The sequence below is a fragment of the Oncorhynchus mykiss genome, chromosome 12 (assembly GCF_057628025.1).
Source record: "Oncorhynchus mykiss isolate SJ-2025 chromosome 12, ASM5762802v1, whole genome shotgun sequence".
Classification (NCBI taxonomy): Eukaryota; Metazoa; Chordata; class Actinopteri; order Salmoniformes; family Salmonidae; genus Oncorhynchus; species Oncorhynchus mykiss.
In genome coordinates, this window is record NC_143033.1 from 6,377,619 (window position 1) to 6,405,000 (window position 27,382).

At 45.0% G+C, this 27,382-nt stretch overlaps 1 protein-coding gene across 35 annotated transcripts in view; it reads right to left on the reverse strand.

Annotated features, from left to right (window-relative positions):
- Positions 1-3,096: 3,096 nt before the first annotated feature.
- The window catches only part of LOC110517257 (transcription factor 4), a 437,420-nt gene continuing 413,134 nt past the window's right edge, over positions 3,097-27,382 (reverse strand). For 10 of the 35 annotated variants that reach the window (XM_090191590.1, XM_090191581.1, XM_090191600.1 and 7 more), the window contains 4 exons: positions 15,359-15,521; positions 11,891-12,120; positions 10,361-10,496; positions 3,097-7,288 (listed from right to left, as the gene is read on the reverse strand). In XM_090191590.1, the coding sequence (XP_090047716.1) occupies positions 7,240-7,288; positions 10,361-10,496; positions 11,891-12,120; positions 15,359-15,521 (578 nt within the window). In that variant the 3' untranslated portion in view covers positions 3,097-7,239. Of the gene's footprint in view, positions 7,289-10,342; positions 10,497-11,890; positions 12,121-15,358; positions 15,522-27,382 lie in introns of all 35 variants that reach the window. The other 25 variants (XM_090191595.1, XM_090191593.1, XM_090191601.1 and 22 more) reach the window with 4 other exon arrangements.

The window sequence follows — 27,382 nt, forward strand, 5'->3', positions numbered from 1 at the left end:
TAACGTCTGTGTTAGAATCTCTGTAGTCTAACTTCTGTGTTAGTATCTCTGTAGTCTAACTTCTATGTTAGAATCTCTGTAGTCTAACTAACTTCTATGTTAGAATCTCTGTAGTCTAACTTCTATGTTAGAATCTCTGTAGTCTAACTTCTATGTTAGAATCTCTGTAGTCTAACTTCTATTTTAGTATCTCTGTAGTCTAACTTCTGTGTTAGAATCTCTGTAGTCTAACTTCTATGTTAGTATCTCTGTAGTCTAACTTCTATGTTAGTATCTCTGTAGTCTAACTTCTATGTTAGAATCTCTGTAGTCTAACTAACTTCTGTGTTAGAATCTCTGTAGTCTAACTTCTATGTTAGAATCTCTGTAGTCTAACTTCTGTGTTAGAATCTCTGTAGTCTAACTTCTATGTTAGAATCTCTGTAGTCTAACTAACTTCTATGTTAGAATCTCTGTAGTCTAACTTCTATGTTAGTATCTCTGTAGTCTAACTTCTGTGTTAGAATCTCTGTAGTCTAACTTCTATGTTAGAATCTCTGTAGTCTAACTAACTTCTGTGTTAGAATCTCTGTAGTCTAACTTCTGTGTTAGAATCTCTGTAGTCTAACTTCTATGTTAGAATCTCTGTAGTCTAACTAACTTCTGTGTTAGAATCTCTGTAGTCTAACTTCTATGTTAGAATCTCTGTAGTCTAACTTCTGTGTTAGTATCTATGTAGTCTAACTTCTATGTTAGAATCTCTGTAGTCTAACTTCTGTGTTAGTATCTCTGTAGTCTAACGTCTGTGTTAGAATCTCTGTAGTCTAACTTCTGTGTTAGTATCTCTGTAGTCTAACTTCTATGTTAGAATCTCTGTAGTCTAACTAACTTCTGTGTTAGAATCTCTGTAGTCTAACTTCTGTGTTAGAATCTCTGTAGTCTAACTTCTGTGTTAGTATCTCTGTAGTCTAACGTCTGTGTTAGAATCTCTGTAGTCTAACTTCTGTGTTAGTATCTCTGTAGTCTAACTTCTGTGTTAGTATCTCTGTAGTCTAACGTCTGTGTTAGTATCTCTGTAGTCTAACTTCTATGTTAGTATCTCTGTAGTCTAACTTCTATGTTAGTATCTCTGTAGTCTAACTTCTGTGTTAGTATCTCTGTAGTCTAACTTCTATGTTAGAATCTCTGTAGTCTAACTAACTTCTATGTTAGAATCTCTGTAGTCTAACTTCTATGTTAGAATCTCTGTAGTCTAACTTCTATGTTAGTATCTCTGTAGTCTAACTTCTATGTTAGTATCTCTGTAGTCTAACTTTTGTGTTAGTATCTCTGTAGTCTAACTTCTATGTTAGTATCTCTGTAGTCTAACTTCTATGTTAGTATCTCTGTAGTCTAACTTTTGTGTTAGTATCTCTGTAGTCTAACTTCTATGTTAGTATCTCTGTAGTCTAACTTCTGTGTTAGTATCTCTGTAGTCTAACTTCTATGTTAGAATCTCTGTAGTCTAACTTCTATGTTAGTATCTCTGTAGTCTAACTTCTGTGTTAGAATCTCTGTAGTCTAACTTCTGTGTTAGTATCTCTGTAGTCTAACTTCTATGTTAGAATCTCTGTAGTCTAACTTCTATGTTAGTATCTCTGTAGTCTAACTTCTGTGTTAGAATCTCTGTAGTCTAACTTCTGTGTTAGAATCTCTGTAGTCTAACTTCTATGTTAGTATCTCTGTAGTCTAACTTCTGTGTTAGAATCTCTGTAGTCTAACTTCTATGTTAGTATCTCTGTAGTCTAACTTTGCTGTGATGCGATGTGAGATCAAAAATAGAAGATAGTAATTAAACCATATTGAAGACTGGATGTGTACAAATTGCAGACATAACTTGATTGACAGGTGTCACTGTAGATGGTGGCTAGAAGCTAGACTGAAGACGAATGGAAACTCAGCCAACCTTTCAAACTTCAAGTGTACAATACCTTTTATTAACGTTGCTTTAAAAAGGAGTATAATGATAATCTAGTCAGGTTAAACTTTTGATCAAGACTTAAATCTGTTTGACTTTGTGGTTTTTGAATCGTATCAGAAATTAAATCGATATTACTTGGCAATAGATGTTAAATAATTGACCCTTGTTTTTTTTTTTAATGGCAGCCATTGTTATCAGGCAAAGAGGCCCCTTTTATTGTTAACTTTATTATTTTTCATTATTTTTTTTACATTCTACAAAAAAACATTAGGAAGTCTTCCTGCAAAATTAGTGTCACAAAACCACCCATGGTAACCATCACCCACGGTAACCATCACCCATGGTAACCAACACCCATGGTAACCATTTGTATAAAATGCAATAGCATTTTAAAATACCGATAGCATTACTGCTATAACCTATAGCATTACTGCTTAAACCGATAGCATCACTGCTATAACCGATAGCATCACTGCTATAACCGATAGCATCACAAGAGAGGTGAGATAACATGTAGAGTCAGGAAAAGGAAATACTTGTTTGCCTGTTGCTATAAACACAACAACTGAGATATTGCAATCCTTGAGAATTTTTTACTCAAAATTACATCTTGCAAAATCGAAATATTAGCACTTAGAATAAAAAATAGTTTAGCCTAGGTCCGATTCAAACAGCATGAATAAGAATGATCAGAAATGATCAGGAATGATCAAGAATGATCAGGAATTAGCTGGAATGATCAGAAATGATCAGAAATGATCAGGAATGATCAAGAATGATCAGGAATTAGCTGGAAAACTGTCAAATAATAGACTGAATCTAGACTGAATCATCTTTTTTTGGGGTGGAAAATAGCTAAAAAGATTGCAACATTTTTCAATCTTTACTAATAATACATTAACGTTAATTTTCAGATGCCAGGGGCACATTTTAAGACAATCAAACATTTTAATTAACCTGACAAATGAAGATTTCTTGCCAACTGTAACTCTGACCCGTACTTGTTTGGCACAACTTGAATACAGCCAGAATATTCAGTATTTCCCTGCGAACGAGAGTTGTGCTGTCTGTCAACGAGTCATCGTGGTGCAACACTGAGATATATATATATATATATATCAAGAACAGTGAGTTGAGAAGCCATGACACACATACAGTTTACGTGCCATTGATATTTAATTAATATTGGCACCTGGCTAGAATAACCAGACAATTACAAGCAGAATACAACTGATCAAATCAACTCAATTCTCTCCCACTTTCAGCTATTCACCACCAGCACCCCCAACCAAAAGGTCATGAACCCTGTGTATTATGACTTTATATACACATTATTTCTTCAAAAATACAATGGAAAAATGGCAATGAGCATGGAGCATGAAAATAATATTATATACCTTCTTGATATAAACAAACAAAATGCTGAAGAAAACAAAAAAAATATGATATTGAAACTTTTGACCTCACTACATTTTCAATGTGACATGTTTTCAACACCGAATTTAACTTTTTCATCTTTTAACAAAAAACTAACACAACGTCTTATCTAAACACAAAATAACAACAGCCTACATGTAAAAATATAACTTTTACATACACAATTTCAAAATAATCGTCAGTTTGCATTTGTTGCATACAATTGACAAATGTCTGCGTTTCCTTTGACAGCTGAATAGCAGTGAGTGGAGCATGTTGTAACTCCGGTCCCTTTTGTCCAGTCAGGGACACCATAGTCAGTCATTGTGATGTCACGGCCCGCCAGAGAAAACCGGTCCCTTTTGTCCAGTCAGGGACACCATAGTCAGTCATTGTGATGTCACGGCCCGCCAGAGAAAACCGGTCCCTTTTGTCCAGTCAGGGACGGCCATAGTCAGTCATTGTGATGTCACGGCCCCGCCAGAGAAAACCGGTCCCTTTTTGTCCAGTCAGGGACACCATAGTCAGTCATTGTGATGTCACGGCCCCGCCAGAGAAAACCGGTCCCTTTTTGTCCAGTCAGGGACACCATAGTCAGTCATTGTGATGTCACGGCCCCGCCAGAGAAAACCGGTCCCTTTTTGTCCAGTCAGGGACACCATAGTCAGTCATTGTGATGTCACGGCACGGCACGGCAGAGAAGAAGAACGTGTCTTGTCTCTTTAAAGTAACACTGAGATGCCTCTTCAAACCTTCTTACCCATCTCTGAGAAAATAATTAATCACCACCAAAACAACCTCTCCTTTGAAAACTGGCACCTTCCTTATTTTATATATTGTATATATTTTACATTTATATATATTGATTTTTAAATAGATTATTTTCCAGTTTCAGTGCCTTTGCGTTGATTGGATAATGTAAACCACATTTAAAAACAGCTGCTGACGAATCTCCACAGGGCAGCAAGTCGTGGTTTAGTACTTTTTTTCATCAACGGAGAAACCAGAACAGACAAAGAATAAGAGACGGATTTAAAAAAAAAATAGGAAATAGTTCTGTTTTACACATACAACCACACACTGGTACTGAAGACTACAGGGGCTCACGGACAAGCCGATATTGATAAAAAGCTGATAGCTATAATACAACGCTCAATAACAGACGTGTAGGTCACTATGGAAACAGGCTGAAACTTGGAATAATACAGGAAGGGGTCTGAAACTCGGGGTGCTGGGGCCGCCAGGAGGCTCAACTGACTAAAACAAGGTCTGTTCAGGGACACGTCATCTAATTACATATAAGCATACAGTACAATTAAATACAGTTTATCCCAAAAATACTTTTTTTTCCTCTTTTGACTGTTTTTTTTTTTTTTTTTTTAATTCCCAGGTCGGAAAAAAAACCTGACTGCATAGACCTAATAACTAACAGTTCCCTAAGCTGGAATCCTAAAAAGTTCAGATAACGTCCGTCTCCTCCTCATCGCATTTGAATGATATGAACTCTGAAAGGCACATTGGTAGAAGTGAATGTTAAAATTGCATCTCTGGAGCCTTGCAGGGTCTGGGGGTTGGGGCTTGGTTGGGGGGTAAGGGGGCAGGAAGGGAGAACTGGGGAGGGTGACAGAGGGGGGGTGTGAAGTGCTAGACCGGGGTTTATAAATCAGACAAATCATACAAGATGACGGACTGCTCGGCCTCTGGGATGTACATTCCCCCTCTGGCTGTGCCTTTCCGACGCAGCGTCATCGCCAACCAGGACGTGACATCACCAACCAGGAAGTGACGTCATCACGGTGCGAGAGACTTTGTTCTGGATCTGTCTTGTGTGACAGACACAGCAAGGAGACAATCTCTCCACCCTTTCTTTTCTCTCCGTCCTTCCTTCATCTGCCTAGTAACATGGGCTAACGAACAGTAACACTACCAACGGCCTGCCCTCCAATCACAAGGGTCCATTTGCTCATCTGCTCCGCCCACGCAAAAGAATGGCCAATGAAAACACATTTCAAATCTGAATCTGGACGTTTGCTAGTTTCGAGTGGCTATAAGTATAAGGGGCAGCAATTTTTTGCCTCTATCCATTCTAGCATACAGCCAATTCTAGCCAACTTAGAGCCCCAAAACAAAGTGTTATCTCAAAATTAATTTGTTCTGTTTTAGATTAGAAGTACACTTTTGTTGTCGTCATTATTGCATGTTTTTACAATATCTTGAAATTCTACATAATGTCTACTTTTCATATTCTATTAATACCCTCTCCCGTCTAGACTGACTTGATTGAGTTTTCACATATATCTAGCTAACTTGAAATGTCGAGGAGGATTTCAGGCACTACTGCAAGAGTTTCCACAGTGTGGAGAAGATTGCCATTCAGTGGAGAGGGCTGTGTTCATTAACAGCTCCGTCTGCAACATTGTTAAACATTGTTAAAAAACATAATGATATGTTTGAAATAGTCCCCCAACATCGAGTAGTTGCATCAATTATTATATATATAGTTTTTTTCATTTAAAAAAAAAAAATCTTTAAGATATATAATAACAGAAAGAAATAAGAACAAATGTATTGTACTGTAGTATCTGTAGTACTGTAGTACTGTATGATCTGTAGTACTGTAGTACTGTATGATCTGTAGTACTGTAGTATATGTATTATCTGTAGTACTGTACTACTGTAGTATTGTTGTACTGTAGTACTGTATAATCTGTAGTACTGTAGTATATGTATTATCTGTAGTACTGTACTACTGTAGTACTGTAGTACTGTATAATCTGTAGTACTGTAGTATATGTATTATCTGTAGTACTGTACTACTGTAGTATTGTTGTACTGTAGTACTGTAGTATCTGTATTACTGTAGTATTGTAGAATCTGTAGTACTGTAGAATCTGTAGTACTGTATAATCTGTAGTACTGTAGTATCTGTAGTACTGTAGAATCTGTATTACTGTAGTATATGTATTATCTGTAGTATTGTAGTACTGTAGTACTGTAGTATCTGTAGTACTGTATTATATGTAGTACTGTAGTATCTTTAGTACTGTAGTATATGTATTATCTGTAGTATTGTAGCACTGTAGTACTGTAATATATGTAGTACTGTAGTATATGTATTAACTATAGTACTGTAGTATCTATAGTATCTGTAGTATCTATAGTACTGTAGTATCTATAGTACTAATCTATAGTACTATAGTACTATAGTACTGTAGTATCTGTAGTATTGTAGTACTGTGGCATCTGTAGTATCTGTAGTACTGTAGTACTGTGGTGTCTGTAGTATCTGTAGAACTGTAGTATCTGTAGTACTGTGGTGTCTGTAGTATTGTAGCATCTATAGTACTGTAGTATCTGTAGAACTGTAGTTTCTTTAGTACTGTAGTATCTGTAGAACTGTAGTATCTGTAGTACTGTGGTGTCTGTAGAACTGTAGTATCTGTAGAACTGTAGTATCTGTAGAACTGTAGTATCTGTAATATTGTAGTATCTGTAGTATTGTAGTTTCTGTAGTACTGTAGTATCTGTAGTATCTGTAGTATCTGTAGAACTGTAGTATCTGTAGAACTGTAGTATCTGTAGAACTGTAGTATCTGTAGAACTGTAGTATCTGTAATATTGTAGTATCTGTAGTATTGTAGTTTCTGTAGTACTGTAGTATCTGTAGTATCTGTAGTATCTGTAGAACTGTAGTATCTGTAGTATTGTAGTTTCTGTAGTACTGTAGTATCTGTTATGTTGTTCCATAGCCAATATACATTTGGGTTCATTTATTTCTACAGGAGACAAAAGACAGGTTGTCAGGGCAAGACGTTGGTCAGATCGCTCGATCGTTGATTGACGTGATCGGTTGATTGATTGGTTCAGGAAATAAGAGAATGTTGTCAAAGGAAGTGGTCACTCATCATCTTGATGAACTCCGGGAGCTTGGACCTATAGGAGGACAGAAGGGGTTAGAGACAGCTGTTACCTGGACAAACCAACAGACACGACACGACACACGCACGCGCGCGCACGTACGCACGCACACACATAAACAAATGAGAAGAAACAAAAAGGATTAGCTTCTCTACCTGACTACCACTGTCTGATTAGCTTCTCTACCTCTGTACCACTGTCTGATTAGCTTCTCTACCTGTGTACCTGTGTACCTGTGTACCACTGTCTGATTAGCTTCTCTACCTGTGTACCTGTGTACCACTGTCTGATTAGCTTCTGTACCTGTGTACCACTGTCTGATTAGCTTCTCTACCTGACTACCACTGTCTGATTAGCTTCTCTACCTGTGTACCTGTGTACCTGTGTACCACTGTCTGATTAGCTTCTCTACCTGTGTACCTGTGTACCTGTGTACCACTGTCTGATTAGCTTCTGTACCTGTGTACCTGTGTACGTACCACTGTCTGATTAGCTTCTGTACCTGTGTACCTCTGTACCACTGTCTGATTAGCTTCTGTACCTCTGTACCACTGTCTGATTAGCTTCTGTACCTGTGTACCTGTGTACCTGTGTACCACTGTCTGATTAGCTTCTGTACCTGTGTACCTGTGTACCACTGTCTGATTAGCTTCTGTACCTTTGTACCACTGTCTGATTAGCTTCTGTACCTGTGTACCTCTGTACCTGTGTACCACTGTCTGATTAGCTTCTGTACCTGTGTACCTGTGTACCACTGTCTGATTAGCTTCTTTACCTGTGTTCCTCTGTACCTGTGTACCACTGTCTGATTAGCTTCTGTACCTGTGTACCACTGTCTGATTAGCTTCTGTACCTGTGTACCTGTGTACCACTGTCTGATTAGCTTCTTTACCTGTGTTCCTCTGTCTGATTAGCTTCTGTACCTGTGTACCACTGTCTGATTAGCTTCTGTACCTGTGTACTGGATTTCTCTTTACACTCCCAAATCTTATGGAGAACATACATTCACCTGTCGCCACCTACTCTTTCAAGGGTTTTTCTTCATTTGTACTATTTTCTACATTGTAGAATACTACTGATGACATCAACACTATGAAATAACACATACGGAATCATGTAGTAACCAAAAAAAGTGTTAAACAAGTGAATACATATTTTAGATTTGAGATTCTTCAACGTAGCCAACGTTGGCATTCTCTCAACCAGCCTTGTTCAAATCTGTGGAATTTCTTTCCTTCTTAATGCGTTTGAGCCAATCAGTTGTGTTGTGACAAGGTATGGGTGGGTATACAGAATATAGTCCTATTTGGTAAAAGACCAAGTCCATATTATGGCAAGAACGGCTCAAATAAGCAAAGAGAAACGACAGTCCATCGTTACTTTAAGACATGAAGGTCAGTCAATACAGAACATTTCAAGAACTTGTAAAGTTTCTTCAAGTGCAGTTGCACAAACCATCAAACGCTGTGATGAAACTGGCTCTCATGAGGACCGCCACAGGAAAGGAAGACCCAGAGTTACCTCTGCTGCAGAGGATACGTTCATTAGAGTTACCAGCCTCAGAAATGGGCAGTTAACTGTACCTCAGATTGCACCTCACAGAGTTAAAGTAATAGACACATCTCAACATCAACTGTTCAGAGGAGAATGTGTGAATCAGGCCTTCACAGGCCTTCTGCAGTGATACACCATTCCCATCTGATTTGAGCTTAGTGGGACTATCATTTGTTTTTCAACAGTACAATGACCCAAAACACACCTACAGGCTGTGTAAGGGCTATTTGACCAAGAAGGAGAGTGATGGAGCGCTGCATCAGATGACCTGGCCTCCACAATCACCCGACCTCAACCCGATTGAGATGGTTTGCGATGAGTTTGACCACAGAGTAAAGGAAAAGCAGCCAACAAGTGCTCAGCATATGTGGGAACTCCTTCAAAGACTGTTGGAAAAGCATTCCAGGTGAAACTGGTTGAGAGAATGCCAAGCTGTCATCTTTTTATTTAACTAGGCAAGTCAGTTAAGAACAAATTCTTATTTACAATGACGGCCTACACCCTGGCCAAACCCTAACGACGCTGGGCCAATTGTGCACCGCCCTATGGGACTCCCGATCACAGCCGGTTGTGATACAGCCCGGAATTGAACCAGCGTTTGTAGTGATGCCTCTAGCACTGTGACCGCTGCGCCACTCGGGAGCCTGAAGAATTTACAATTTAAAATATATATTTTGGTTTGTTTAACACTTTTTTGGTTACTACATGATTCCATATCTGTTATTTCATAGTTTTGATGTCTTCACTATTATTCTGCACCACCATTTTTGCCTGTTACTGTATGTTATACTACTGTCAAACCTCGATTCAGTCTCATCGTTTCTGCACAACATTCAACTACAGACGGTGAAACAATCAACACATCAATACATCACACACAATCAAAAACCACACGATGGTTTTCACTGAGTTTCACTTGATGAACACTAAAGCAAGTTAACTACACACACACACAGCGGAGCACACAATAAGCACACACACTAAAAGCACACTTACTGCCAATCTGCTGTTCAAAGGTACCCAGCATTTTGTATCAGTAGATTTGAGAGTTTGTAGAGTCAGCATTGTTAACTACCAGCAATGCCAAACCCCAGAAAACAATGCAACTCTCAGCTTGTTTAATTTCAATCCATTTGGACTCAAGTGTACAAATGGAGAAATAGTCCTAAATAGTCCCCGTTTGTACTGTAAATCTGCTATTAAAGTGTATCATTTATATGGGACGCGGACAAAACAACAATGCTATCCATGTACACAATGCAGAGCGTGTGGAGGCAAAGTCACTGTGGAAAGACTGACAATTAGAACAAATAGTTGTTCTCTGTTAAAAGTGGGTTTTATTGCATATTACTTGTCTGTTTTGTATTGATTCCTTAGCAAATGGAGCCAGAATGTTAAAAATTATAAACACCAATTTAATTTTCGTAGTTTTTTTTAGGGGGGGGGGGGGGTTAATGGTAAGTTATGGTACGTGTGTTTTCACAGCAGATTAGTTTAAAGTGAATGTCTTCTGACCATTTAGGGGGGTTTTACATTTGTCCCATTGGGTTGGAGGCGTCCCCCATGCCGTGGTGCGGCCCGGCCAGGGAGAGGGTCGCTCCGCCGTCCGACGAGCCTTTCTCCTCCTCACGTCTCTTCAGACACGCTGCCTTAGGGTTCAGGTTCCTCTCTAGAGACACGGACCCACCCACACACACACACACACACACACACACACACGCGCAAGAAAACATAGACACAAGTTAAGTGTTTAAGAACTAAAGCAGCACCCCCATGTGGATCTGAGAAGAGAGTGCTCTCTGTGTCCTGTTAAATTATGGAGACAATCTTAACTTCCCACTTAAATCAGATTTACACTAATTAATGCGTCAACATCAATAGGAAGCTAAGTGAAAATTCGACTTGAAGGGGAAGTTAAGATTCAACCACAGCCAGGCCTAAAGTATAATGCACCCTGGCGTGTGTGTGTTGGTGTGTGTGCATGTGTGTGTGTCTGTATTGTCTCTGACCTCTGATTTGCTGCTCCAGGCTCAGTAGGTGTGTGTATGTGTATGTGTGTGTAGTAGAAGTAGTAACAGTACTAGTACTAGAAAATGATTTATAAAGTACTACTACCACTACTACTGCTACTACTACTATACTACCACTATACTACTACTGCTACTACTACTATACTACCACTATACTATTACTATACTACCACTATACTACTAATGCTACTACTACTATACTACTACTGCTGCTACTACTATACTACCACTATACTACTATTGCTGCTACTGCCACTACTACTAATACTACTACTACTACTACTACGACTACTATACTACTATACTACTGCTACTACTACTGCTACTACTATACTACTATACTACTGCTACTACTACTACTACTAATGCCACTACTACTAATACTACACACACACACACACACCCACACATACTGAGCCACATACTGAGCCAGGAGCAGCGAGGGAAATCTGTGTCTGTCTGACGTGTGTCTGTCTGACGTGTGTGTGTCTGTCTGACTTGTGTGTGTCTATGTGTGTGTGTCTGTCTGACTTGTGTGTGTCTACGTGTGTGTGTGTGTCTGTCTGACTTGTGTGTGTCTATGTGTGTGTGTCTGTCTGACTTGTGTGTGTCTATGTGTGTGTGTGTGTCTATGTGTGTGTGTCTGTCTGACGTGTGTGTGCCTGTCTGACGTGTGTGTGTGTGTCTATGTGTGTGTGTCTATTTATGTGTGTGTGTCTATATGTGTCTGTCTGACGTGTGTGTGTCTGTCTGACGTGTGTGTGTCTGTTTATGTGTGTGTGTCTGTCTGACTTGTGTGTGTCTATGTGTGTGTGTCTGTCTGACGTGTGTGTGTCTGTCTGACGTGTGTGTGTCTGTCTGACTTGTGTGTGTCTGTCTGACTTGTGTGTGTCAGGTCCTTATAGGTATATATATATATATATATATATATATGTGTGTGTCAGGTCCCTATAGGTATATATATATATATATATATGTGTGTGTGTCAGTTCCCTATAGGTATATATATATATATGTGTGTCAGGTCCCTTGCCTCTGACTTGCTGCTCCAGACTCAGTATGACGGCCACGGCCTGATGCAGTATGAGCAGTTTGGTCTGTGGCTTGTCACTCTTCAGGTGCAGCTGCACCATGCGCCCCAGCTCCTTGAAAGCCTCGTTGATGTCTCGGACACGCAGCCGTTCCCGGGCGTTGTTGGCCATCCTGCGTTCCTTCTCACGTTCGATCTTCTGCTCCGGAGACAAGTCCTCGTCGTCCGCGTTGCTGTGGGACCGATATAGGGGACTGATCAGCACCAGCTAAACCAACGCTTACCCCCCCACGCTTAGCCATTTTGAAAAACGCCACTACAATGGATGAAGCCGGGCGCAGTCTGAATCTCCGTTTATAGGATTTGTGATGCCTATTCATTTACTTGTGCAACTGACTGCACTGTAGATACAGTTCAATCACAAATTATTGCCCCTGTTTAGTTGTTGTTACAGCCTGAATTTAAAATGTATTAAATTGAGAATATTTGTCACTGGTCTATCAAAGTGGAATGATTTTTATTTTATTTATTTTATTTTGTACAAATCTATTAAAAAATGAACAGTTGAAATGTCTTGAGTCAATCGACCCCTTTGTTATTGGCGAACCTTAATGAGTTCAGGAGTAAACATGTGCTGAACAAGTCACATAATAAGTTCCATTGGACTCACTCTGTGTGCAATAACAGTGTTTAACGTGATTTCTGAATGACTACCTCGTCTCTGTACCCCCCAACACATACAATTATCTGTAAGGTCCCTCAGTCGAGCAGTGAATTTCAAACACAGATTCAACCACAAAGACCAGGGAGGTTTTCCAATGCCTCACAAAGAAGGGCACCTATTGGTAGATGGGTAATAAAACAAGCATTGAATATGCCTTTGAGCATGGTGAAGTTATTAATTAAACTTTGTATGGTGTATCAATACACTCAGTCACTACAAAGATACAGGCGTCCTTCCTAACTCAGTTGCCGGAGAGGAAGGAAACCGCTCAGGGATTTCACCATGAGGCCAATGGTGACTTTAAAACAGTTACAGAGTTTAATGGCTGTGAAAGGAGAAAACTGAGGATGGATCAACAACATCGTAGTTACTCCACAATACTAACCTAAATGACAGAGTGAAAAGAAGGAAGCCTGTACAGAATACACACTTTCCAAAACATGCATCCTGTTTGCAACAAGGCACTAAAGTAAAACTGCAAATGATGAGGCAAAACAATTCACTTTTTGCCCTGAATACAAAGTGTTATGTTTGGGGAAAATCCAATACAACACATCAGTGAGTAACACTCTTCATATTTTCTAGCATAGTGGTGGCTGCATCATGTTATGGGTATGCTTGTCATCGTTAAGGACTAGGGAGTTTTTCAGGAAAAAAAATAAAAGGAATGGACAGGAAAAATCCCAGAGGAAAATCTGGTTCAGTCTGTTTTCCACCAGACACTGGGAGATGAATTCACCTTTCAGCAGGACAATAACCTAAAACACAAAGACAAATCTACACTGGGGTTGCTCACCAAGAAGACAGTTAATGTTCCTGAATGTTACAACTCTGACTTAAATCTACTTGAAAATCTATGGCAAACACCTGAAAATGGTTTTCTAGCAATGATCAACAACCAATTTGACAGAGCTTGAAGAGTTTTTGAAAATAATAACGGGCAAATGTTGCCCAATCCAGGTGTGGGATTGAGACTTACCCAGAAAGACTCACAGCTGTAATCACTCTTAGAAACTTACCCGGAAAGACTCACAGCTGTAATAACTCTTAGAGACTTACCCAGAAAGACTCACAGCTGTAATAACTCTTAGAGACTTACCCAGAAAGACTCACAGCTGTAATCACTCTTAGAGACTTACTCAGAAAGACTCACAGCTCTAATCACTGTCAAAGGTCAAGTATTGACTCAGGGGTCTGAATACTTATTGTAAATGAAATATTTCTCTATTTCATTTTCTGTTAAATGTGGAAAACAACATTTCTAAAAACATGTTTTCATCTTCGTCACGATCGAGTGTTATATTATTATTGTTGTTATTATTATATTATTGTTGTTATTATTATTTATATTATTATTATTGTTATTATTATATTATAATTATTGTTATTATTATAATATTATTATTATTGTTGTTATTATATTATTATTATTGTTATTATTATATTATTATTATTGTTATTATTATTATATTATTATTATTATTGTTTTTATTATATTATTATTATTGTTATTATTATATTATTATTATTGTTATTATTATTATATTATTATTATTGTTGTTATTATTATTATATAGTATTATCTGTAAATGGGTGAGAAAATAAATATCTTTAAATCATTTAAAAATCAGGCTGTTATACAACAAAATGTAGAATTATTATTATTATTATTATTTTTAATTGAATAATTTCTGAAGGCATATATAGTAGATGGTGTTGGAACCTGAAACAATTAATTTGCATCTATTTTCAACGAATCTATTTTCAATCGTTAAAATGTTCAATGGTTTAATGCATCTATTGTCATTTGTTTAATAAATATATTTTTCAATCGTTCAATTAATATATTTTAAATGGTTTAATGCATCTATTTTCAATTCTTTAATTTATCTATTTTCAATCGTTCAGGGCATCTATTTTAAATTGGTGAAGGCACATATTTTCAATGGTTTAATGCATATAGACAGAGGGTGGGAGGAAGGGTAGGAGACATCTTTTTTTCAATGGTTTCATCACGATAATCTGGGGTTGGGTCCGAATTAGTCTGATTGGATCATTCCAGGTGGAAGGTCTATAAACGTTGTGATGTCACAGAGTTTATCCTGGGATGGGCTGGATTCCCCAAGTGCATTTTGGGAATGAGGAAGTGGGGATTCTACTCTGGTGTGTGAGAAACAGCTAAAACACGGCTCAAGGCCATGGACTGGGACTGGGCCGCCTGGCTTCAGATACTCTCGAAGGACTACAATCAATGTGTTAGTGAACCAGTGGAGGCTGTAGAGGGGAGGACTGCTCGTTAATAATGTCTGGAACGGGCATCAAACCACGCGTGTTTGATGTATTCGATGCCATTGCACGGATTCCGCTCCAGCCTTTACCGCGAGCCCCTCCTCCCCCATTAAGGTGCCACCAACCTGCACAGTGTACATATACTGTGTGTGTGTGTGTGTGTACTGTATAGTATGCGGGTTTATGTGATTGTTGAGAAACTGCCATAACAGCTGTAATTGGCTTTAAATGACTGTCATAATATGTATGTAGTCTATTGACTAGACAGGCCATAGCATGTCACAGTTAGCTATGTAAGTGAGGATATTTGAGTGTGTTTCACTTTGTAGATTATTTGTCTCTTTTTGTTTTTGTTTTTCGTTTGGATTATTTAGCTGTCCCCCAAATCACACTGTTCACTTCATCAAAATCCGTTGTTAGAGGAATTGAAATGAAGCGAACATTGCAGACACGGTTACCTAGATCTTGACCTATCAATAGACTTGAGGTCCTTGTTGTCGGACTCCTCCTTCTTGGTCTCCATAGATCGGGCATCCTGTAGGTTCTCATCCCCCTCATCCTCCGACTTGATCTCTGACGAGATGGACGAGGCGCTCTGGCCCTGGAGACCGCTGGAGAGAGCTGGGGAGGGAGGAGAGGGGAGAGAGAAGGATTAGGGAGGAGAGAGTGGAGGAGAGGGGGGAGAAGGGAGGAGAGGAGAGGGGGAAGGAAGGAGGAGAGGAGAGGGGAGGAGAGGGGGAGAGGGGAGGAGAAGGGGGAGGGAGGAGAGGGGGAAGGAAGGAGGAGAGGAGAGGGGAGGAGAGGGGAGAGGGGAGGAGAAGGGAGGAGAGGAGAGGTGGAAGGAAGGAGGAGAGGAGAGGGGAGGAGAGGGGAGGGGGAGAGGGGAGGAGAAGGGGTAGGGAGGAGAGATGGGGGTGAGGAAAGAGGAGAGGCGAGGGGAGGAGAAGGGGCAGGGAGGAGAGGGGAGGAGAAGGGGGAGGGATGAGAGATGGGGGTGAGGAAAGAAGAGAGAGATAATATATATATTAAAGCCACAAATAATTTCTCAGCTAAACAATAGCCCCGCCATTCGGTTTGTTATTTTGTACATTGGAGACGTTAATTTTATACTAGTGGTGCCAGACAAACAGACAGACACTACTTTAATCTTTCCCTTCATCAGAGAGGAAATATGAGTGGAAATTAAAAACAATGTGTGTGCAACATGTGTGTGTGTGTGTGTCTGTGTATGTGTGTGTGTCTGTGTGTGTGTGTCTGTGTGTGTGTGTGTGTGTGTGTGTGTTTGGCATGCCTGGCTCTGTGTAAAGAGTGTACTACCAGGCACAATCATCCCCTGTTTCATCCTCATTAGGGGGAGGGGGGAGACAGAGTGAGGGGGGAGAAGACAGAGGGAGTGTCTGCTCTGTGGACACAAAAGGGGTCTGAACCCCCCCCCCCCCTCACTCTCCTGTCTTCCCCCTCCTCCCCCTGTCTCCCCCTCCTCCCTCTATCTCCCCCTCCTCCCTCTGTCTCCCCCTCCTCCCCCTGTCTCCCCGTCCTCCCTCTGTCTCCCCCTCCTCCCTCTGTCTCCCCGTCCTCCCTCTGTCTCCCCCTCCTCCCTCTGTCTCCCCCTCCTCCCCCTGTCTCCCCCTCCTCCCTCCCCTCCCTCTCTCTCTCCAGCTGGAGAATACAGCTGTCTCTTTGTTTGACGTCATTCTGTGGGCCGGTGCCAAAATTCCTGTCAACATAAAAACACTGTTCCCACACTCACACACACACACACACACACACGTGTACGTACACACACTAACACACCACTAGCACACACTTTCTCTCTCTCTTGCACAGACACAGCCTCCCTCAAAATGCCCTCAATGTCTCGATCACAGTGAAGAAGAAAAACAAAATGGTGGCCTGGCTGCTGCCAGCTTCTATATGTGGGGATGTATCTCTAGAGAAACTAGAGGGAAGGAGACCAGGGGTGACTGAGAAACTAGAGGGAAGGAGACCAGGGGTGACTGAGAAACTAGAGGGAAGGAGACCAGGGGTGACTGAGAAACTAGAGGGAAGGAGACCAGTGGTGACTGAGAAACTAGAGGGAAGGAGACCAGGGGTGACTGAGAAACTAGAGTAAAGGGGACCAGGGGTGACTGAAAAACTAGAGGGAAGGAGACCAGGGGTGACTGAGAAACTAGAGGGAAGGAGACCAGGGGTGACAGAGAAACTAGAGGGAAGGAGACCAGGGGGGACTGAGAAACTAGAGGGAAGGAGACCAGTGGTGACTGAGAAACTAGAGGGAAGGAGACCAGGGGTGACTGAGAAACTAGAGGGAAGGAGACCAGGGGTGACTGAGAAACTAGAGGGAATGAGACCAGTGGTGACTGAGAAACTAGAGGGAAGGAGACCAGGGGTGACTGAGAAACTAGAGGGAAGGAGACCAGGGGTGACTGAGAAACTAGAGTGAAGGGGACCAGGGGTGACTGAGAAACTAGAGGGAAGGAGACCAGGGGTGACTGAGAAACTAGAGGGAAGGAGACCAGTGGTGACTGAGAAACTAGAGGGAAGGAGACCAGGGGTGACTGAGGAACTAGAGGGAAGGAGACCAGTGGTGACTGAGAAACTAGAGGGAAGGAGACCAGGGGTGACTGAGAAACTAGAGGGAAGGAGACCAGGGGTGACTGAGAAACTAGAGGGAAGGAGACCAGGGGTGACTGAGAAACTAGAGGGAAGGAGACCAGTGGGGACTGAGAAACTAGAGGGAAGGAGACGAGTGGTGACTGAGAAACTAGAGGGAAGGAGACCAGGGGTGACTGAGACAGAGAAACTAGAGGGACAGAGACCAGGGGTGACTGAGAAACTAGAGGGAAGGAGACCAGTGGTGACTGAGAAACTAGAGGAGACCAGGGGGGACTGAGAAACTAGAGGGAAGGAGACCAGTGGTGACTGAGAAACTAGAGGGAAGGAGACCAGGGGTGACTGAGAAACTAGAGGGAAGGAGACCAGGGGTGACTGAGAAACTAGAGGGAATGAGACCAGTGGTGACTGAGAATCCTAGAGGGAAGGAGACCAGAGGTGACTGAGAAACTAGAGGGAAGGAGACCAGGGGTGACTGAGAAACTAGAGGAGACCAGGGGTGACTGAGAAACTAGAGGAGACCAGGGGTGACTGAGAAACTAGAGGGAAGGAGACCAGTGGTGACTGAGAAACTAGAGGGAAGGAGACCAGGGGTGACTGAGAAACTAGAGGGAAGGAGACCAGTGGTGACTGAGAAACTAGAGGGAAGGAGACCAGGGGTGACTGAGAAACTAGAGGAGACCAGGGGTGACTGAGAAAATAGAGGGAAGGAGACCAGTGGTGACTGAGAAACGAGAGGGAAGGAGACCAGGGGTGACTGAGAAACTAGAGGAGACCAGTGGTGACTGAGAAACCAGAGGGAAGGAGACCAGTGGTGACTGAGAAACTAGAGGAGACCAGGGGTGACTGAGAACCTAGAGGGAAGGAGACTATGGGTGACTGAGAAACTAGAGGGAAGGAGACCAGTGGTGACTGAGGAACTAGAGGAGACCAGGGGTGACTGAGAAACTAGAGGGAAGGAGACCAGGGGTGACTGAGAAACTAGAGGGAAGGAGACTAGTGGTGACTGAGAAACTAGAGGGAAGGAGACCAGGGTTGACTGAGAAACTAGAGGAGACCAGGAGTGACTGAGAAACTAGAGGAGACCAGGGGTGACTGAGAAACTAGAGGGAAGGAGACCAGTGGTGACTGAGAAACTAGAGGGAAGGAGACTAGTGGTGACTGAGAAACTAGAGGGAAGGAGACCAGGGGTGACTGAGAAACTAGAGGGAAGGAGACCAGGGGTGACTGAGAAACTAGAGGAGACCAGTGGTGACTGAGAAACTAGAGGGAAGGAGACCAGTGGTGACTGAGAAACTAGAGGAGACCAGGGGTGACTGAGAACCTAGAGGGAAGGAGACCAGGGGTGACTGAGAAACTAGAGGGAAGGAGACCAGTGGTGACTGAGAAACTAGAGGAGACCAGGGGTGACTGAGAAACTAGAGGGAAGGAGACCAGGGGTGACTGAGAAACTAGAGGGAAGGAGACTAGTGGTGACTGAGAAACTAGAGGGAAGGAGACCAGGGTTGACTGAGAAACTAGAGGGAAGGAGACCAGGGGTGACTGAGAAACTAGAGGGAAGGAGACCAGGGGTGACTGAGAAACTAGAGGAGACCAGGGGTGACTGAGAAACTAGAGGGAAGGAGACTAGGGGTGACTGAGAAACTAGAGGAGACCAGGGGTGACTGAGAAACTAGAGGGAAGGAGACCAGGGGTGACTGAGAAACTAGAGGAGACCAGGGGTGACTGAGAAACTAGAGGGAAGGAGACCAGTGGTGACTGAGAAACTAGAGGGAAGGAGACCAGGGGTGACTGAGAAACTAGAGGAGACCAGGGGTGACTGAGAAACTAGAGGGACGGAGACCAGGGGTGACTGAGAAACTAGAGGGAAGGAGACCAGTGGTGACTGAGAAACTAGAGGGAAGGAGACCAGGGGTGACTGAGAAACTAGAGGAGACCAGGGGTGACTGAGAAACTAGAGGAGACCAGGGGTGACTGAGAAACTAGAGGGAAGGAGACCAGTGGTGACTGAGAAACTAGAGGGAAGGAGACTAGGGGTGACTGAGAAACTAGAAGGAAGGAGACCAGGGGTGACTGAGAAACTAGAGGGAAGGAGACCAGTGGTGACTGAGAAACTAGAGGAGACCAGGGGGGACTGAGAAACTAGAGGGAAGGAGACCAGTGGTGACTGAGAAACTAGAGGGAAGGAGACCAGGGGTGACTGAGAAACTAGAGGGAAGGAGACCAGGGGTGACTGAGAAACTAGAGGGAATGAGACCAGTGGTGACTGAGAATCCTAGAGGGAAGGAGACCAGAGGTGACTGAGAAACTAGAGGGAAGGAGACCAGGGGTGACTGAGAAACTAGAGGGAAGGAGACTAGGGGTGACTGAGAAACTAGAAGGAAGGAGACCAGGGGTGACTGAGAAACTAGAGGGAAGGAGACCAGGGGTGACTGAGAAACTAGAGGGAAGGAGACTAGTGGTGACTGAGAAACTAGAGGGAAGGAGACCAGGGGTGTCTGAGAAACTAGAGGAGACCAGGGGTGACTGAGAAACTAGAGGGAAGGAGACCAGGGGTGACTGAGAAACTAGAGGGAAGGAGACCAGTGGTGACTGAGAAACTAGAGGGAAGGAGACCAGGGGTGACTGAGAAACTAGAGTAAAGGGGACCAGGGGTGACTGAAAAACTAGAGGGAAGGAGACCAGGGGTGACTGAGAAACTAGAGGGAAGGAGACCAGGGGTGACAGAGAAACTAGAGGGAAGGAGACCAGGGGGGACTGAGAAACTAGAGGGAAGGAGACCAGTGGTGACTGAGAAACTAGAGGGAAGGAGACCAGTGGTGACTGAGAAACTAGAGGGAAGGAGACCAGGGGTGACTGAGAAACTAGAGGGAAGGAGACCAGTGGTGACTGAGAAACTAGAGGGAAGGAGACCAGGGGTGACTGAGAAACTAGAGGAGACCAGGGGTGACTGAGAAAATAGAGGGAAGGAGACCAGTGGTGACTGAGAAACGAGAGGGAAGGAGACCAGGGGTGACTGAGAAACTAGAGGAGACCAGTGGTGACTGAGAAACTAGAGGGAAGGAGACCAGTGGTGACTGAGAAACTAGAGGAGACCAGGGGTGACTGAGAACCTAGAGGGAAGGAGACTATGGGTGACTGAGAAACTAGAGGGAAGGAGACCAGTGGTGACTGAGGAACTAGAGGAGACCAGGGGTGACTGAGAAACTAGAGGGAAGGAGACCAGGGGTGACTGAGAAACTAGAGGGAAGGAGACTAGTGGTGACTGAGAAACTAGAGGGAAGGAGACCAGGGTTGACTGAGAAACTAGAGGAGACCAGGAGTGACTGAGAAACTAGAGGAGACCAGGGGTGACTGAGAAACTAGAGGGAAGGAGACCAGTGGTGACTGAGAAACTAGAGGGAAGGAGACTAGTGGTGACTGAGAAACTAGAGGGAAGGAGACCAGGGGTGACTGAGAAACTAGAGGGAAGGAGACCAGGGGTGACTGAGAAACTAGAGGAGACCAGTGGTGACTGAGAAACTAGAGGGAAGGAGACCAGTGGTGACTGAGAAACTAGAGGAGACCAGGGGTGACTGAGAACCTAGAGGGAAGGAGACCAGGGGTGACTGAGAAACTAGAGGGAAGGAGACCAGTGGTGACTGAGAAACTAGAGGAGACCAGGGGTGACTGAGAAACTAGAGGGAAGGAGACCAGGGGTGACTGAGAAACTAGAGGGAAGGAGACTAGTGGTGACTGAGAAACTAGAGGGAAGGAGACCAGGGTTGACTGAGAAACTAGAGGGAAGGAGACCAGGGGTGACTGAGAAACTAGAGGGAAGGAGACCAGGGGTGACTGAGAAACTAGAGGAGACCAGGGGTGACTGAGAAACTAGAGGGAAGGAGACTAGGGGTGACTGAGAAACTAGAGGAGACCAGTGGTGACTGAGAAACTAGAGGGAAGGAGACCAGGGGTGACTGAGAAACTAGAGGAGACCAGGGGTGACTGAGAAACTAGAGGGAAGGAGACCAGTGGTGACTGAGAAACTAGAGGGAAGGAGACCAGGGGTGACTGAGAAACTAGAGGAGACCAGGGGTGACTGAGAAACTAGAGGGACGGAGACCAGGGGTGACTGAGAAACTAGAGGGAAGGAGACCAGTGGTGACTGAGAAACTAGAGGGAAGGAGACCAGGGGTGACTGAGAAACTAGAGGAGACCAGGGGTGACTGAGAAACTAGAGGAGACCAGGGGTGACTGAGAAACTAGAGGGAAGGAGACCAGTGGTGACTGAGAAACTAGAGGGAAGGAGACTAGGGGTGACTGAGAAACTAGAAGGAAGGAGACCAGGGGTGACTGAGAAACTAGAGGGAAGGAGACCAGTGGTGACTGAGAAACTAGAGGAGACCAGGGGGGACTGAGAAACTAGAGGGAAGGAGACCAGTGGTGACTGAGAAACTAGAGGGAAGGAGACCAGGGGTGACTGAGAAACTAGAGGGAAGGAGACCAGGGGTGACTGAGAAACTAGAGGGAATGAGACCAGTGGTGACTGAGAATCCTAGAGGGAAGGAGACCAGAGGTGACTGAGAAACTAGAGGGAAGGAGACCAGGGGTGACTGAGAAACTAGAGGGAAGGAGACTAGGGGTGACTGAGAAACTAGAAGGAAGGAGACCAGGGGTGACTGAGAAACTAGAGGGAAGGAGACCAGGGGTGACTGAGAAACTAGAGGGAAGGAGACTAGTGGTGACTGAGAAACTAGAGGGAAGGAGACCAGGGGTGTCTGAGAAACTAGAGGAGACCAGGGGTGACTGAGAAACTAGAGGGAAGGAGACCAGGGGTGACTGAGAAACTAGAGGGAAGGAGACCAGTGGTGACTGAGAAACTAGAGGGAAGGAGACCAGGGGTGACTGAGAAACTAGAGTAAAGGGGACCAGGGGTGACTGAAAAACTAGAGGGAAGGAGACCAGGGGTGACTGAGAAACTAGAGGGAAGGAGACCAGGGGTGACAGAGAAACTAGAGGGAAGGAGACCAGGGGGGACTGAGAAACTAGAGGGAAGGAGACCAGTGGTGACTGAGAAACTAGAGGGAAGGAGACCAGTGGTGACTGAGAAACTAGAGGGAAGGAGACCAGGGGTGACTGAGAAACTAGAGGGAATGAGACCAGTGGTGACTGAGAAACTAGAGGGAAGGAGACCAGGGGTGACTGAGAAACTAGAGGGAAGGAGACCAGGGGTGACTGAGAAACTAGAGTGAAGGGGACCAGGGGTGACTGAGAAACTAGAGGGAAGGAGACCAGGGGTGACTGAGAAACTAGAGGGAAGGAGACCAGTGGTGACTGAGAAACTAGAGGGAAGGAGACCAGGGGTGACTGAGGAACTAGAGGGAAGGAGACCAGTGGTGACTGAGAAACTAGAGGGAAGGAGACCAGGGGTGACTGAGAAACTAGAGGAGACCAGGGGTGACTGAGAAACTAGAGGGAAGGAGACCAGTGGTGACTGAGAAACTAGAGGGAAGGAGACCAGGGGTGACTGAGAAACTAGAGGGAAGGAGACCAGGGGTGACTGAGAAACTAGAGGGAAGGAGACCAGGGGTGACTGAGAAACTAGAGGGAAGGAGACCAGTGGGGACTGAGAAACTAGAGGGAAGGAGACGAGTGGTGACTGAGAAACTAGAGGGAAGGAGACCAGGGGTGACTGAGACAGAGAAACTAGAGGGACAGAGACCAGGGGTGACTGAGAAACTAGAGGGAAGGAGACCAGTGGTGACTGAGAAACTAGAGGAGACCAGGGGGGACTGAGAAACTAGAGGGAAGGAGACCAGTGGTGACTGAGAAACTAGAGGGAAGGAGACCAGGGGTGACTGAGAAACTAGAGGGAAGGAGACCAGGGGTGACTGAGAAACTAGAGGGAATGAGACCAGTGGTGACTGAGAATCCTAGAGGGAAGGAGACCAGAGGTGACTGAGAAACTAGAGGGAAGGAGACCAGGGGTGACTGAGAAACTAGAGGAGACCAGGGGTGACTGAGAAACTAGAGGAGACCAGGGGTGACTGAGAAACTAGAGGGAAGGAGACCAGTGGTGACTGAGAAACTAGAGGGAAGGAGACCAGGGGTGACTGAGAAACTAGAGGGAAGGAGACCAGTGGTGACTGAGAAACTAGAGGGAAGGAGACCAGGGGTGACTGAGAAACTAGAGGAGACCAGGGGTGACTGAGAAAATAGAGGGAAGGAGACCAGTGGTGACTGAGAAACGAGAGGGAAGGAGACCAGGGGTGACTGAGAAACTAGAGGAGACCAGTGGTGACTGAGAAACTAGAGGGAAGGAGACCAGTGGTGACTGAGAAACTAGAGGAGACCAGGGGTGACTGAGAACCTAGAGGGAAGGAGACTATGGGTGACTGAGAAACTAGAGGGAAGGAGACCAGTGGTGACTGAGGAACTAGAGGAGACCAGGGGTGACTGAGAAACTAGAGGGAAGGAGACCAGGGGTGACTGAGAAACTAGAGGGAAGGAGACTAGTGGTGACTGAGAAACTAGAGGGAAGGAGACCAGGGTTGACTGAGAAACTAGAGGAGACCAGGAGTGACTGAGAAACTAGAGGAGACCAGGGGTGACTGAGAAACTAGAGGGAAGGAGACCAGTGGTGACTGAGAAACTAGAGGGAAGGAGACTAGTGGTGACTGAGAAACTAGAGGGAAGGAGACCAGGGGTGACTGAGAAACTAGAGGGAAGGAGACCAGGGGTGACTGAGAAACTAGAGGAGACCAGTGGTGACTGAGAAACTAGAGGGAAGGAGACCAGTGGTGACTGAGAAACTAGAGGAGACCAGGGGTGACTGAGAACCTAGAGGGAAGGAGACCAGGGGTGACTGAGAAACTAGAGGGAAGGAGACCAGTGGTGACTGAGAAACTAGAGGAGACCAGGGGTGACTGAGAAACTAGAGGGAAGGAGACCAGGGGTGACTGAGAAACTAGAGGGAAGGAGACTAGTGGTGACTGAGAAACTAGAGGGAAGGAGACCAGGGTTGACTGAGAAACTAGAGGGAAGGAGACCAGGGGTGACTGAGAAACTAGAGGGAAGGAGACCAGGGGTGACTGAGAAACTAGAGGAGACCAGGGGTGACTGAGAAACTAGAGGGAAGGAGACTAGGGGTGACTGAGAAACTAGAGGAGACCAGGGGTGACTGAGAAACTAGAGGGAAGGAGACCAGTGGTGACTGAGAAACTAGAGGGAAGGAGACCAGGGGTGACTGAGAAACTAGAGGGAATGAGACCAGTGGTGACTGAGAAACTAGAGGGAAGGAGACCAGGGGTGACTGAGAAACTAGAGGGAAGGAGACCAGGGGTGACTGAGAAACTAGAGTGAAGGGGACCAGGGGTGACTGAGAAACTAGAGGGAAGGAGACCAGGGGTGACTGAGAAACTAGAGGGAAGGAGACCAGTGGTGACTGAGAAACTAGAGGGAAGGAGACCAGGGGTGACTGAGGAACTAGAGGGAAGGAGACCAGTGGTGACTGAGAAACTAGAGGGAAGGAGACCAGGGGTGACTGAGAAACTAGAGGAGACCAGGGGTGACTGAGAAACTAGAGGGAAGGAGACCAGTGGTGACTGAGAAACTAGAGGGAAGGAGACCAGGGGTGACTGAGAAACTAGAGGGAAGGAGACCAGGGGTGACTGAGAAACTAGAGGGAAGGAGACCAGGGGTGACTGAGAAACTAGAGGGAAGGAGACCAGTGGGGACTGAGAAACTAGAGGGAAGGAGACGAGTGGTGACTGAGAAACTAGAGGGAAGGAGACCAGGGGTGACTGAGACAGAGAAACTAGAGGGACAGAGACCAGGGGTGACTGAGAAACTAGAGGGAAGGAGACCAGTGGTGACTGAGAAACTAGAGGAGACCAGGGGGGACTGAGAAACTAGAGGGAAGGAGACCAGTGGTGACTGAGAAACTAGAGGGAAGGAGACCAGGGGTGACTGAGAAACTAGAGGGAAGGAGACCAGGGGTGACTGAGAAACTAGAGGGAATGAGACCAGTGGTGACTGAGAATCCTAGAGGGAAGGAGACCAGAGGTGACTGAGAAACTAGAGGGAAGGAGACCAGGGGTGACTGAGAAACTAGAGGAGACCAGGGGTGACTGAGAAACTAGAGGAGACCAGGGGTGACTGAGAAACTAGAGGGAAGGAGACCAGTGGTGACTGAGAAACTAGAGGGAAGGAGACCAGGGGTGACTGAGAAACTAGAGGGAAGGAGACCAGTGGTGACTGAGAAACTAGAGGGAAGGAGACCAGGGGTGACTGAGAAACTAGAGGAGACCAGGGGTGACTGAGAAAATAGAGGGAAGGAGACCAGTGGTGACTGAGAAACGAGAGGGAAGGAGACCAGGGGTGACTGAGAAACTAGAGGAGACCAGTGGTGACTGAGAAACTAGAGGGAAGGAGACCAGTGGTGACTGAGAAACTAGAGGAGACCAGGGGTGACTGAGAACCTAGAGGGAAGGAGACTATGGGTGACTGAGAAACTAGAGGGAAGGAGACCAGTGGTGACTGAGGAACTAGAGGAGACCAGGGGTGACTGAGAAACTAGAGGGAAGGAGACCAGGGGTGACTGAGAAACTAGAGGGAAGGAGACTAGTGGTGACTGAGAAACTAGAGGGAAGGAGACCAGGGTTGACTGAGAAACTAGAGGAGACCAGGAGTGACTGAGAAACTAGAGGAGACCAGGGGTGACTGAGAAACTAGAGGGAAGGAGACCAGTGGTGACTGAGAAACTAGAGGGAAGGAGACTAGTGGTGACTGAGAAACTAGAGGGAAGGAGACCAGGGGTGACTGAGAAACTAGAGGGAAGGAGACCAGGGGTGACTGAGAAACTAGAGGAGACCAGTGGTGACTGAGAAACTAGAGGGAAGGAGACCAGTGGTGACTGAGAAACTAGAGGAGACCAGGGGTGACTGAGAACCTAGAGGGAAGGAGACCAGGGGTGACTGAGAAACTAGAGGGAAGGAGACCAGTGGTGACTGAGAAACTAGAGGAGACCAGGGGTGACTGAGAAACTAGAGGGAAGGAGACCAGGGGTGACTGAGAAACTAGAGGGAAGGAGACTAGTGGTGACTGAGAAACTAGAGGGAAGGAGACCAGGGTTGACTGAGAAACTAGAGGGAAGGAGACCAGGGGTGACTGAGAAACTAGAGGGAAGGAGACCAGGGGTGACTGAGAAACTAGAGGAGACCAGGGGTGACTGAGAAACTAGAGGGAAGGAGACTAGGGGTGACTGAGAAACTAGAGGAGACCAGGGGTGACTGAGAAACTAGAGGGAAGGAGACCAGGGGTGACTGAGAAACTAGAGGAGACCAGGGGTGACTGAGAAACTAGAGGGAAGGAGACCAGTGGTGACTGAGAAACTAGAGGGAAGGAGACCAGGGGTGACTGAGAAACTAGAGGAGACCAGGGGTGACTGAGAAACTAGAGGGACGGAGACCAGGGGTGACTGAGAAACTAGAGGGAAGGAGACCAGTGGTGACTGAGAAACTAGAGGGAAGGAGACCAGGGGTGACTGAGAAACTAGAGGAGACCAGGGGTGACTGAGAAACTAGAGGAGACCAGGGGTGACTGAGAAACTAGAGGGAAGGAGACCAGTGGTGACTGAGAAACTAGAGGGAAGGAGACTAGGGGTGACTGAGAAACTAGAAGGAAGGAGACCAGGGGTGACTGAGAAACTAGAGGGAAGGAGACCAGTGGTGACTGAGAAACTAGAGGAGACCAGGGGGGACTGAGAAACTAGAGGGAAGGAGACCAGTGGTGACTGAGAAACTAGAGGGAAGGAGACCAGGGGTGACTGAGAAACTAGAGGGAAGGAGACCAGAGGTGACTGAGAAACTAGAGGGAAGGAGACCAGGGGT